Below are 11768 nucleotides of genomic sequence, written 5' to 3' on the forward strand. Positions count from 1 at the left end.
CTGAGCAGAACAGAATTAGAAGAGCAGTCAGACATTCATGTGGCCAAGAAGCACATGAAAAAATGCTCATCACTAATCAAAAGAGAATTGCAAATCAAAACCCCAATGACATACTATCTCACAGCAGTCAGAATGGCTATTACTAAAATGTCAAAAAATAACAGATGCTGGTGAGTTGCAGAGAAAAGGGAATGTTTATACACTGCTGGTGGGAATGTAAATTATTTCAGCCACTGTGGAAAGCAGTTTGGAGATTTCTCAAAGAACTCAGAGCTACCATTCAACCCAGCAATCCCATTACTGGGCATATAGCCAAAGGAATGATCATCCTACCAAAAAGACACAGGCATACGTATGCTCACTGCAGCACTATTCACAAAAGCAAAGTCATGGAATCAATCTAGATGCCCACAATAGTGATGCAGATAGAGAAAATGTGGTACATATACACCATGGGATACTACACAGCCATAAAAAAGAATTAAATCATGTCCTTTGCAGCAACATGGATGGAGCTGGAGGCCATTATTTTAAGCGAATTAACCCGGAAGAGAAACCCAAATACCATGTGTTCTCGCTTGTAACCGGGAGCTTACAAGTACACATGGATACAAAGAGGGGAACAACAGACACTGGGGCCTACTAGAGGGTAGAGAGTGGAAGGACGGTGAGGACTGGAAAACTACCTATTGGGTACTATGCTCATTACCTGGGTGACAAAATAATCTGTATACCAAACTCCCTCGACATGGAATTTACCTGTGTAACAAACCTGCACATTTACCCCCGAACCTAAAATAAAAGCTGGAAAGAGGAAAAAAAATAAAAGAGTGGTCAAGGCCTCAGCACCACAGGGACGTAGAGCACATCAGGGTCCTGTTGGCTTAGGGCAGTGCAGGAAGGTCTGTGGCCCCTTCCACCCCAGGATCCACAGCTCTGTCACACCGTGCTGCATAGTACCCAACCCCACTTTAGCCCCGCTTCTCGTTTTTTGTTTTTTTTTCTTTTTTTTGAGACGGAGTCTCACTCTGTTGCCCAGGCTAGAGTACAATGGCGTGCTCTCGGCTCACTGCAACCTCCGCCTCCCGGGTTCAAGCCATTCTCCTGCCTCAGCCTCCTGAGTAGCTGGGATTACAGGCACGTGCCACCACACCCAACTAATTTTTGTATTTTCAATAGAGACGGGGTTTCACCATGTTGGTCAGGCTGGTCTCAAACTCCTGACCTCATGATCCGCCCGCTTGGGCCTCCCAAAGTGCTGGGATTACAGGAGTGAGTCACCGTGCCTGGCCTTCGGTCGTCTCTTGGGCAGAAAGCCAGTTGTATTGATCTGTTTGGGGGAGAGGTGTGACTCAGACACTGAGGACTTATCTAAAGCACCTGCACCTTGCTAGGCAATGCAGTCCCTCCATCACAGAGCAGGCCTTTCAGGAATCAGGATAGTCTCATTCAGAGCAGGACCAGGTGAACATAATTCGCAGAGGAGAAAGGATGCATTTTACAGGAGACAAACCTCCCATCCTTAATATTGTCCCTCTTTGGAACAGCTTTTAGACCCTAGGAAATAACTTTCCTCCAGAGAGTAAAAAATATTACCACCATAGTTGGCCCAAAGGCAGCCACCAATTAGGAAATCATTTAAAGCCAGGCACGGTGGCTCACAACTGTAATCCCAGCACTTTGGGAGGCCAAAGTGGGTAGATCACCTGAGGTCGGGAGATTGAGACCAGCCTGACCAACATGGAGAAACTCCGTCTCTACTAAAAATACAAAATTAGCTGGCTGTGGTGGTGCATGCCTGTGATCCCAGCTACTCAGGAGGCTGAGGCAGGAGAATCACTTGAACCCAGGAGGCAGAGGTTGCAGTGAGCCAAGATTGCGCCATTGCACTCCAGCCTGGGCAACAAAAGCGAAACTCCATATCAAAAAAAAGAAAGAAGGAAAAAAGAAAGCTTTAAAGCTCAACATCAATTATTTTAACTCCTAATCACTCTATTGAACTCCTAACATTACATTAGACTAATCTATTACTTAATAGAAGCAATAATGTTAATATAAGTAACATGAAGATATTCTCCATTATATAAGCTTACATCAAACCAGAATAATCCACTGATAGTTAACAGCCTAATATTAACAAATAATAAATACCCTATTTATACTATTAATCCAACACAGGTATGCTCTAAGGAAAGATTACAAAAAGTATAAGGAACTCGGGAAATCTTACCCCACCTGTTTACCAAAAACATCACCTCTAGCATTACTAGTATTAGAGGCACTGCCTGCCCAGTGACATATGTTCAACAGCTGCGGTATCCTGACAGTGCAAAGGTAGCATAATCACTTGTTCCCTAAATAGGGTCTTGTATGAATGGCCACACGAGGGTTCAGCTGTCTCTTACTTTCAATCAGTGAAACTGATCTATCCGTGAAGAGACAGTATAAACAAATAAGATGAGAAGACCCTATGGAGATTTCATTCATTAACGCAAACAGAAACTCAAAAAAAGGCTACGGGCCCTAGCCTACTATCTCTGCATTAAAAATTTTGGTTGGGGTGCCGGGCGCAGTGGCTCATGCCTGTAATCCCAGCACTTAGGGAGGCTGAGGCGGGCAGATCACGAGGTCAGGAGATGGAGACCATCCTGGCCAACATGCTGAAACCCTGTCTCTACTAAAAATACAAAAATTAGCTAGCTAGGTGTAGTGGTATGCGCCTGTAATCCCAGCTACTCAGGAGGCTAAGGCAGGAGAATGGCTTGAACTCGGGAGGCAGAGACAGCAGTGAGCCAAGATCGCGCCACTGTACTCCAGACTGGCGACAGAGCCACACTCTGTCTTAAAAAATAAAAAAAAAATAAACAATAAAAAATAAAAGAAATTTAAGATGTGCTTGCGGTGACCTCAGAGCATAATTCAACCTCCAAACAACCTAAACTAAGACCGCACTAGTCTAAGCGAGTTAGCACACATTGACCCAATAATTTGATCAACGGAATAAGTTACCCTAGGGATAACAATGCAATCCTATTCTAGAGTCCGTATCAACAATAGGGTTTACAGCTTCCATGCTGGATCAGGACATCCTAATGGTGTAGCTGCTGTTAAGGCTTCGTTTGTTCAGTGATTAAAGTCCTATGTGATCTCAGTTCAGATCAGAGTAATCCAGGTCGGTTTCTATCTATTTAACATTTCTCCTTAGTACAAAAGGACAAGAGAAACAGGGCCCACTCCACAAAGCACCCTTGCCCCCATAAATGATGCTGTCTCAATCTAACAAATCATCACACACCCTACCCAAGAACAGTGTTTAAGATGGCAGAACCCAGCAATAGAATAAAACTTAAAACTTTAAAATCAGAGGTTCAACTCCTTTTCTTAATGATATGCCTATAATCAATCTTCTCCTACTTATTATTACCACTTTAATCGCTATAGCATTCCTTATATACCCATTGAATGAAAAATCTTAGGCTACATACAATTACCTAACACTGTAGGTCCTAACACTGTAGGTCCCTACAGACTGCTTCAACCATTCGCCGATGCAATAAAACTTTTCATCAAAGAACCTTTACGTCTCTTAAAGTCTATTACCCTTTATGCTACTGCTCCAACCCTAGCCGTTCTGATTGCTCTCCTCTTATGAACTCCCCTCCGCATACCAGATGCTCTAATTTTAATATAGGCCTCCTATTTATACTAGCCACATCAAGCCGCCCCCTCTATCCTATGATCAGGATGAGCATCTAATTCAAATTATGCACTAATCATCACATTACAATCTGTAGCCCAGACAATTTCATATGAAGTCACTCTAGTCATTGTCCTTTTATCAGTTCTACTAATAAGTGGCTCATTTAACTTACATGCACTTATCATCACAATGCAAGAATTCCTCTCACTGCTTCTACCATCATAACCCCTAGCCATAATATAATTTATCTCCACACTAGCAGAAACTAACAGAGCCCCTTTTGAACTAATAGAAGGAGAATCAGAGTCAGTCTCAGGCTTAAACATCGAATATGCCGCAGGTTTATTTGCCCACTTCTTATAGCAGAATATATGAATATTATCATAATAAATAACTACTACCATTTTTCGAGGAGCACTACACACTGTATAGTCACCAGAACTCTATACCACAAATTTCATTACCAAGACCATTCTTTAACCACCGTTTTTATGAACTCGAACAGCATACCTCCGATTCCGCTATGACCAACTTATATATCTTCTATGAAAAAATGTCCTACCGCTTACACCAGCACTCTGCATATGATGTATCTCAATGCCTAATTTCCAGCATCCCACCCCAAATATAGGAAATATGTCTGACAAAAGAATTACTTTGATAGAGTAAACAATAAAGGTCCAATCCTCTGATTTCTAGAACTAAGGAATTGAAGCTACCCCTGAGAATCCAAAATTATCTGTGCTACCCATTACACCAAGTCCTAAAGTAAGGTTGGCTAAATAAGCTATCGGGCCCATACCCCAAAAATGTTAGTTATACCCTTCCTGTACTAATTAACCCATTAGCTCAACTTACTATTTCCCTTACTATTTTCACAGGAACTCTTATCACAATGCTAGGCTCACATTGATTTCTCATCTGAACCGGCCTAGAAATGAACATTATAGCTCTTATCCCAATCTTAATTAAAAAGATAAATCCAGTCAGGCACGGTGGCTCATGCCTGTAATCCCAGCACTTTGGGAGGCCAAGGTGCGTGGATGACGAGGTGAAGAGATCGAGACCATCCTGGTCAACATGATGAAACCCCGTCTCTATTAAAAATACAAAAATTAGTTGGGTGTGGTGGCACGTGACCGTAGTTCCAGCTACTCAGGAGGCTGAGGCAGGAGAATCGCTTGAACCTGGGAGGCAGAGGTTGCAGTGAGCCAAAATTGAGCCACTGCACTCCAGCCTGAGGACAGAGCAAGACTCCGTCTCAAAAAAAAAAAAACAGTCTAATGCTTACTCAGCCATTTTACCCTTTTCCCACTTATGTTCATTAATCGTTGATTGTTTTCAACTAACCACAAAGACATCAGAACACTATATTTACTATTCGGTGCATGAGCAGGAATAGTGGGCACCGCCTTAAGCCTTCTAATTCGAGCAGAATTAGGCCAACCAGGAACTCTGCCAGGAGAAGATCAGATTTACAATGTTACTGTTTCCACCCACGCATTAGTCATAATTTTCTTTATGGTCATACAAGTCATATTTGGGGGTTTTGGCAACTGGCTAGTCCCTCTGATTGGTGCACCTGATACGGCACTCCCCCAGATAAATAATATGAGCTTCGGACTTCTCCCCCTATCTTCTCTACTCCTACTTGCATCTTCAGTAGTAGAAGCCGGCGCTGGAACCGGCTGGACAGTTTTTTTAGCAGGAAACCTAGCAGGAGCCTCTATGGATCTAACCATCTTCTCACTCCACTTGGCAGGTGTTTTTCTATTTTAGCGGCCATTAACTTTATGACAGTTAGTAACATAAAACCCCCAGCCTTGTCCCAATATCAAACACCCCTTTTCATCTGATCAGTCCTCATTATGGCAGTCCTTCTCCTCCTTTCTCTCCCAGTCCTAGCCGCCAGCATTACCATACTATTAACTGATCGTAACCTCAATACTACTTTTTTTGACCCTGCTGGCAGGGGCGACCCTATCTTTTATCAACATTTATTCTGATTCTTTGGTCATCCTGAAGTCTATATCCTTATCCTTCCAGGCTTCGGGATAATCTGTCATATCGTAACATATTACTCTGGAAAAAAGGAACCATTTGGGTATATGGGCATAGCATGAGCCATAATATCAATTGGCTTCTTAGGATTTATCGTATGGCCTCACCATATATTTACATTCCTATGTAGGAATGGACGTAGACACACGAGCATACTTCACCTCCGTTACTATAATTATTGCTATCCCTACTGGACTCAAGGTCTTTAGCTGATTAGCTACACTGCATGGTAGTAATATCAAATGATCTCCCACAATATTCTGAGCCCCTAGGATTCATTTTCCTATTAACAGTAAGAGGTTTAACTGGCATTATACTAGCTAATTCATCATTAGACATTATTTTACAAGATATATATTATGTTGTAGCCCATTCCCACTATGTTCTATCAACAGGAGCAGTATTTGCCATCACAGGAGGCGTTGTCCACTGATTCCCCCTATTTTCAGGTTATATACCTAATCAGACCTACGCTAAAATCCACTTCATCATTATATTTATAGGCGTTAATTTAACCTTTTTCCCACAGCACTTCCTCAGCCTATCAGTGTGCCTCAACATTACTCCAATTAACCCAATGCGTACACCACATTAAATGTTATCTAATCAGTAGGCTCATCGGTATCATTAACAGCAGTCATACTAATAATTTTCATAATCTGAGAAGCCTTTGCTTCAAAACGAAAAGTTCTAACAATTGAACAAGCATCTACTAATTTAGAGTGACTTTACGGCTGTCCACCACCTTACCATACATTCGAAGAGCCAATCGACGTGACAACCTAGACGAAAAAGGAATCGAACCTCCAGAAACTGATTTCAAGTAAATCCCATAACCTGTATGACTTTCTCGATATTAGTAAAATAATCACATAACTTTGCGAAAGTTAAGATATAGGATAAACCCTGTATGTCTTAATGGCTCACCCAGTTCAGTTAGGCCTTCAAGAAGAACTGCTCACTTTCCATGACGACACTCTTACAATTATTGTCCTAATTCAGTTGCTGCAACTCTGAAGAATCACCTCCTGCTAGTTCTGATAAAAACTCTACTCTGGAAACAGAAAGAAGTCAGTGTGAGTTTGTTTCTACTTCACTTTATTAACTCTAGCAAAGAAGGTATATATTTCTCATCCTATTCAAGTCAGCTGTGCATATGGGACACAATGTTAACTAGTGGAAATAACGCAGACTTTATCCTTCAGGTGAACCTGGTTTGAGACCAAGCTCAACTCCCTACTAAGTGATTTGGGGCAAATTATTCAACTCCTATGATCCACTTTTCATCATCTGAGGATAATAACACCCACCTTGCAGGGCTGGGCGCGGTGGCTCACACCTGTTATCCCAGCACTTTGGGAGGCCGAGGCGGGTGGGGGGGGGCCCGGGAGGAGGATCACTTGAGGTCAGGAGTTCAAGATCAGCCTCCAGCCTGGCCAACATGGTGAAACTCCCGTCTCTACTAAAAATACAAAAAAGATTAGCAGGGCGTGGTGGCGGGTGCCTGTAATCACAGGGAGAATGAGGCAGGAGAATCGCTTGAACCCCGGAAGCCGAGGCTGCAGTGAGCCGAGATTGCATTACTGCAGTTCAGCCTGGGGGACAGAGCAAGACTCCCTCTCAAAAAAATAAATAATAAATAAATAATATCCATCTTGCAGGATACAGGAAAAGAGTAGAGATATCAGTAAAGTATCCAGGCCAGTGCTTGGCACTCAGAAGGAAGTAAATAAATGGTATGTGGTGGTAGGAAGAGAAACTCCATCTTGCAGGAACTTCATAGCATATATTACTACTTGACATATAAGTTTTAATGTCTGTCAAGTCCCCTGCCCAAGAATGCGTAAGGTTTTTCAGCTCAATGCGGAATCCTAGCATCCTGAATAGTGTTTAGTGCTAAATAGGTATCTGGCAAACGAATGAATAGGTGAAAAAATAAAAGGAAGACTGGGCTCATCACACCTGATTAACCAACTGCGCATCAAATACTTAAGCATTATAAAGAACACAAAATGAGGCCGGGCGCGGTGGCCTACGCCTGTAATCTCAGGACTTTGGGAGGCCGAGGCGGGCCGATCACGAGGTACGAAGATCGAGACCATTCTGGCTAACACGGTGAAACACCGTCTCTACTAAAAATACAAAAATTAGCCGGGCATGGTGGCGGGCACCTGTAGTCCCAGTTACTCCGGGGGCTGAGACGGGAGAATGGCGTGAACCCGGGAGGCGAAGCTTGCCGTGAGCCGAGATTGCGAGCCACTGCACTCCAGCCTGGGCGACAGAGCGAGACACACTCTCAAAAAAAAAAAAAGAGACAAAACTCAATATGGTCTCCGGCTGAGATGTCTCCAACATCTGCTCTCTCCATTTCCGCTGTCATTCTAGGGTAGGCTTTCAGAACCTCAGCACACTGACATTTTGAGCCAGATCGTTTTTTTGAGTTCTTGGGGGTGGGGAGTGGGATAGGAACCCTGTGAACCTTGTAGAATATTCAGCTGCATCCCTGGTCTCCACCCACTAGATGTCAGTAGCACCACTGGGTAGTGATAACAAAATTGTCTCCACACAGTATCAATTGTGCCCTGGGAGGGGGGCGCTGGTTGAGAACCCCTGGTCTAGGGACATATAAGTGCCTTTGCTCACCAAAATTTTCCCTCCTTAAGTCGCCAAGACCTTTCCATAGATAATAAACACGAGAGACAGCTGGTCTCTACCCCTCCCAATCAGGGAAGGGCCCCTGAGCCTAGGTATTGGAAACGTCCAAGAAAAATTTCATGTCCTCAAGGAGTGCACCATCAAAGACAAAAACCCCAGGATGAGGACTGATGACACCACTACCCCCATCTTCTTGAAGCATCCTGATCCTCTGAACTCTCCGGATCTCTCTGTAACGTTTCTCAGGGTGCTCCATCTTAACCTGCCTAACGCTGTAATTTGTTTCTGGTGGGTTTATCCACTCCAACAGTTCGGGGGCTCGCTGAGGGTAAACAGTGTTTCTGTGCTGTCTTCGTGTCCCCACCGCTCAGCACAAGGGCGCAGTCGAGCTTTAGGAAACGAGTGTTTTCTTAGTGTGAAGGGCAAGCGCCACCGAGCCCTTCAAAGGAGGCCTCACTGGGGAACCCGAATGGACTGGAGGTCCGAAGGGCAACAAGGCAGGCACTCCGGGCTGCCTCGTTCCCCACGCGTCCCCAGAGGACCCAGTTCACTCTGCATCACGCAGCCACTCCGAGTTTTTGCGTCCAGGAACCCAGAGTGCAATCTGAGAGCCTCAGGACAGAGAGCGGAGCCACAACCCGTAAGCCCCACCTCACCACAAAACGCCCTCAGGCGCGCGACGCGCCTACCACGCCATCTTCTCTACTACGTCATACCGGAAGCCGTTGCGGGGCACGCCGGGAACATCAAGAGGGCCAGACGCATGCGCAGTAGCTAAGCCTGAAAAGAAAGGAGCGAGTCGCGCAAGTGTGGCACTAAAGGACCGCCCTCTCCGCATGGTTTCCGCCCTTCGCTAATTGACAGCAATTCCATCAATGAAACCCGCCTTGCGTCATATGCTGGGACCAATCACAATGCCTGAGAACCCAGGGCCCGGATCCAGCTGGGTACGCCTTCCTGTTTTACAGTTGGGTGAGAACAGCCCTGATAGAAAAGGTGGCGGCTGCTGTGTGCCATGCGTAATTGTAAACATTTACACACTAACTCATACTTACAGCAACCCTACTAAGTCAATTATATTACCATTTTCATCTTCCATACGAGGAAGCCAAAACAGTTTAAGTGACTTTCTTTAAGGACTAGAACTCGTTTCTTTTTTTTTTTTTTTTTTTTTCCAGATAGAGTCTCGCTATGTTGCCCACGCTGGGGTGCAGTGGCGCGATCTGGGCTCACTGCAAGCTCCACCTTCTGGGCTCACGCCATTCTCCTGCCTCATCCTCCCGAGTAGCTGGGACTACAGGCGCCCGTCACCATGCCCGGCTAATTTTTTGTATTTTTAGTAGAGATAGGGTTTCACTGTGTTAGCCAGGATGGTCTCGATCTCCTGACCTCGTGATCCACCCGCCTTGGCCGTTTCTAATCCAGTGTTTTTTTCCCCCCACTCTAAGGTGTTTTTATTTCTTAATATTAAGTACTGCAAAACATTCTCACTTAAAACTGAAGTCTCCATGCCAGTGTTTTTCCATGCTCCTCCCCACCTGCCCCCACCACAATATATATAATCCACCATTCCTCTTTTGGTGGACATGCAAATACTTTTCTACTTTTCACGTGTGTGTGATTCTGGATTGGGTATTCTGGATATATTTTGAAGAGGGAGTTACTGGATTGAGATGTGGAGTGTGAGAGAAGGAAGAGTGGAGGATCATACTAAGGCTTCTATGTAGTTTTTCTGCCTTCAGTCTTGCCCACCTTCTTTCATCCATCATTTATGAAGGCCCTTGCAGCACAAAGGAGTAGTAGCTCATCAGGATATAAATACAGGGAGTGGGATGTGAAATAGGTTGATGACACTTCCAAGAAATGTATGCCCTCTTTGATTAAGAATAACCATGGAGGAGTTTTCCAAACACATACATTTCTTATGTAGATTATCTATTTTGATTCCTGCAATGTTCCCGCCACCTATTATAGTCATTTTACAGATGATGAAACAGAGTGCTATAGAGAGCCACTGACTACCCTAACTAATTAGTTGCAGAGTGCACCCAAATACTCAAGCTCTTGACTCCCAGAGCATTGAACTTTCTGGGGCACCTTGCTGCCTTTGTATTTGGAGGGCAGGGTAGTAGATGACTAAATGGACAGAAAAGAGAGAGAGAAAGAGAAAGCAGAGCCTGAGTGTGGGAAAAAGCAAGGGCAGAGCACTGCTTTGCATGTCAGATATATGTATATACATATATATACACACATATGTATTTCTCTTTCTCTCTGTGGCCTGGCGGTTGGAGACCCTTGTTATAAACCATTGAATAAAACAGAAAACTTTAATTGCATAAGATAGAACCAAATAAATGAATAAATTGAGTTTAATTAGTAGCAGGATATTTACATACTTTCAAAGTACTTCCCCATAAGACACTTACTAATTACAAAGAGGGAAACAACAGGAAAACTGGTCAACACAACCTTCATTTAGTGATCCAAGTAACACCATTAGAAATGAAAACAACTGAAATATACACCCCCTGATAGGACACAATGAGAAGAATGCAACCTCGCATCTGTGACATTCCTGCCAAAGATGCTAACCTGAGTCTATGTGTGAAGAAACATCAAACCCAAATGGAGACATTGTCTACCAAATAACTGGCTAACAATCCTTTATAGTGTGAGAATCATGAAAGTCAAGAAAAGACTGAAGAACCATCTCAGACTGACAAAGACTAGAGACATGACAACTAAATGCAATGTATGATTGTGAAGAAAATTCTTTTGCTATGAAAGGCATCCTTGGGACAGTTGGCAAACATTGAACGGGGTCTGCAGATTAGATAACGTAATGTATTAATGTTCATTGAAAAAAAAATTTTTTTGAGATGGGAGTCTCGCTCTGTTGCCCAGGCTGGAGTGCAGTGGCGCTATCTTGGCTCACTGCAGCCTCCACCTCCCGGGTTCAAGAGATTCTCTTGCCTCAGCCTCCTGGGTAGCTGGGATTATAGGCACGTGCCACCATGCCCAGCTAATTTTTGGATTTTTAGTAGAGATGGGGTTTCACTGTTTTGGCCAGGCTTGTCTCGAACCCTGACCTCAGGTGATCTGCCCACCTCAGCCTCCCAAAGTGCTAGGGTTACAGGCGTGAGCCACTGCACCTGGCCCATTTTTCTAATTTTGATGGTTATATTGTGGTTCTGTAGGATAATGTCCTTGTTTGTTGAAAATACACCCCAAGATATTTGGGGAAGACAGGGTATCAGGTTGCTAACTTACTCTCAAATGAATGGAGGTCAGGGGAAGTCTTTGTTTCATGCTTCCGACTTTTCTGTAAATTTATGATTTTTTTTTTTTTTTT

The 11768-nt window shown here is 43.9% G+C and overlaps 1 protein-coding gene across 1 annotated transcript; it reads left to right on the top strand.

The window, feature by feature from the left end:
- The first annotated feature begins 1999 nt into the window (after nt 1-1999).
- MTRNR2L4 (MT-RNR2-like 4) lies at nt 2000-2858 on the top strand. The gene has a single exon (XM_011982581.1). The coding sequence runs from the start codon at nt 2375-2377 to the stop codon at nt 2459-2461; it is 87 nt and encodes a 28-aa protein (XP_011837971.1). The 5' UTR covers nt 2000-2374; the 3' UTR covers nt 2462-2858.
- Nucleotides 2859-11768: the final 8910 nt, after the last annotated feature.

This window comes from Mandrillus leucophaeus, unplaced genomic scaffold (genome assembly GCF_000951045.1).
Source record: "Mandrillus leucophaeus isolate KB7577 unplaced genomic scaffold, Mleu.le_1.0 Scaffold240, whole genome shotgun sequence".
Lineage (NCBI taxonomy): Eukaryota > Metazoa > Chordata > Mammalia > Primates > Cercopithecidae > Mandrillus > Mandrillus leucophaeus.

Bases quoted from the DNA above. Each gene is read 5' to 3' on its own strand.
- MTRNR2L4 (XM_011982581.1), top strand. From the start codon at position 2,375: ATGGCCACACGAGGGTTCAGCTGTCTCTTACTTTCAATCAGTGAAACT.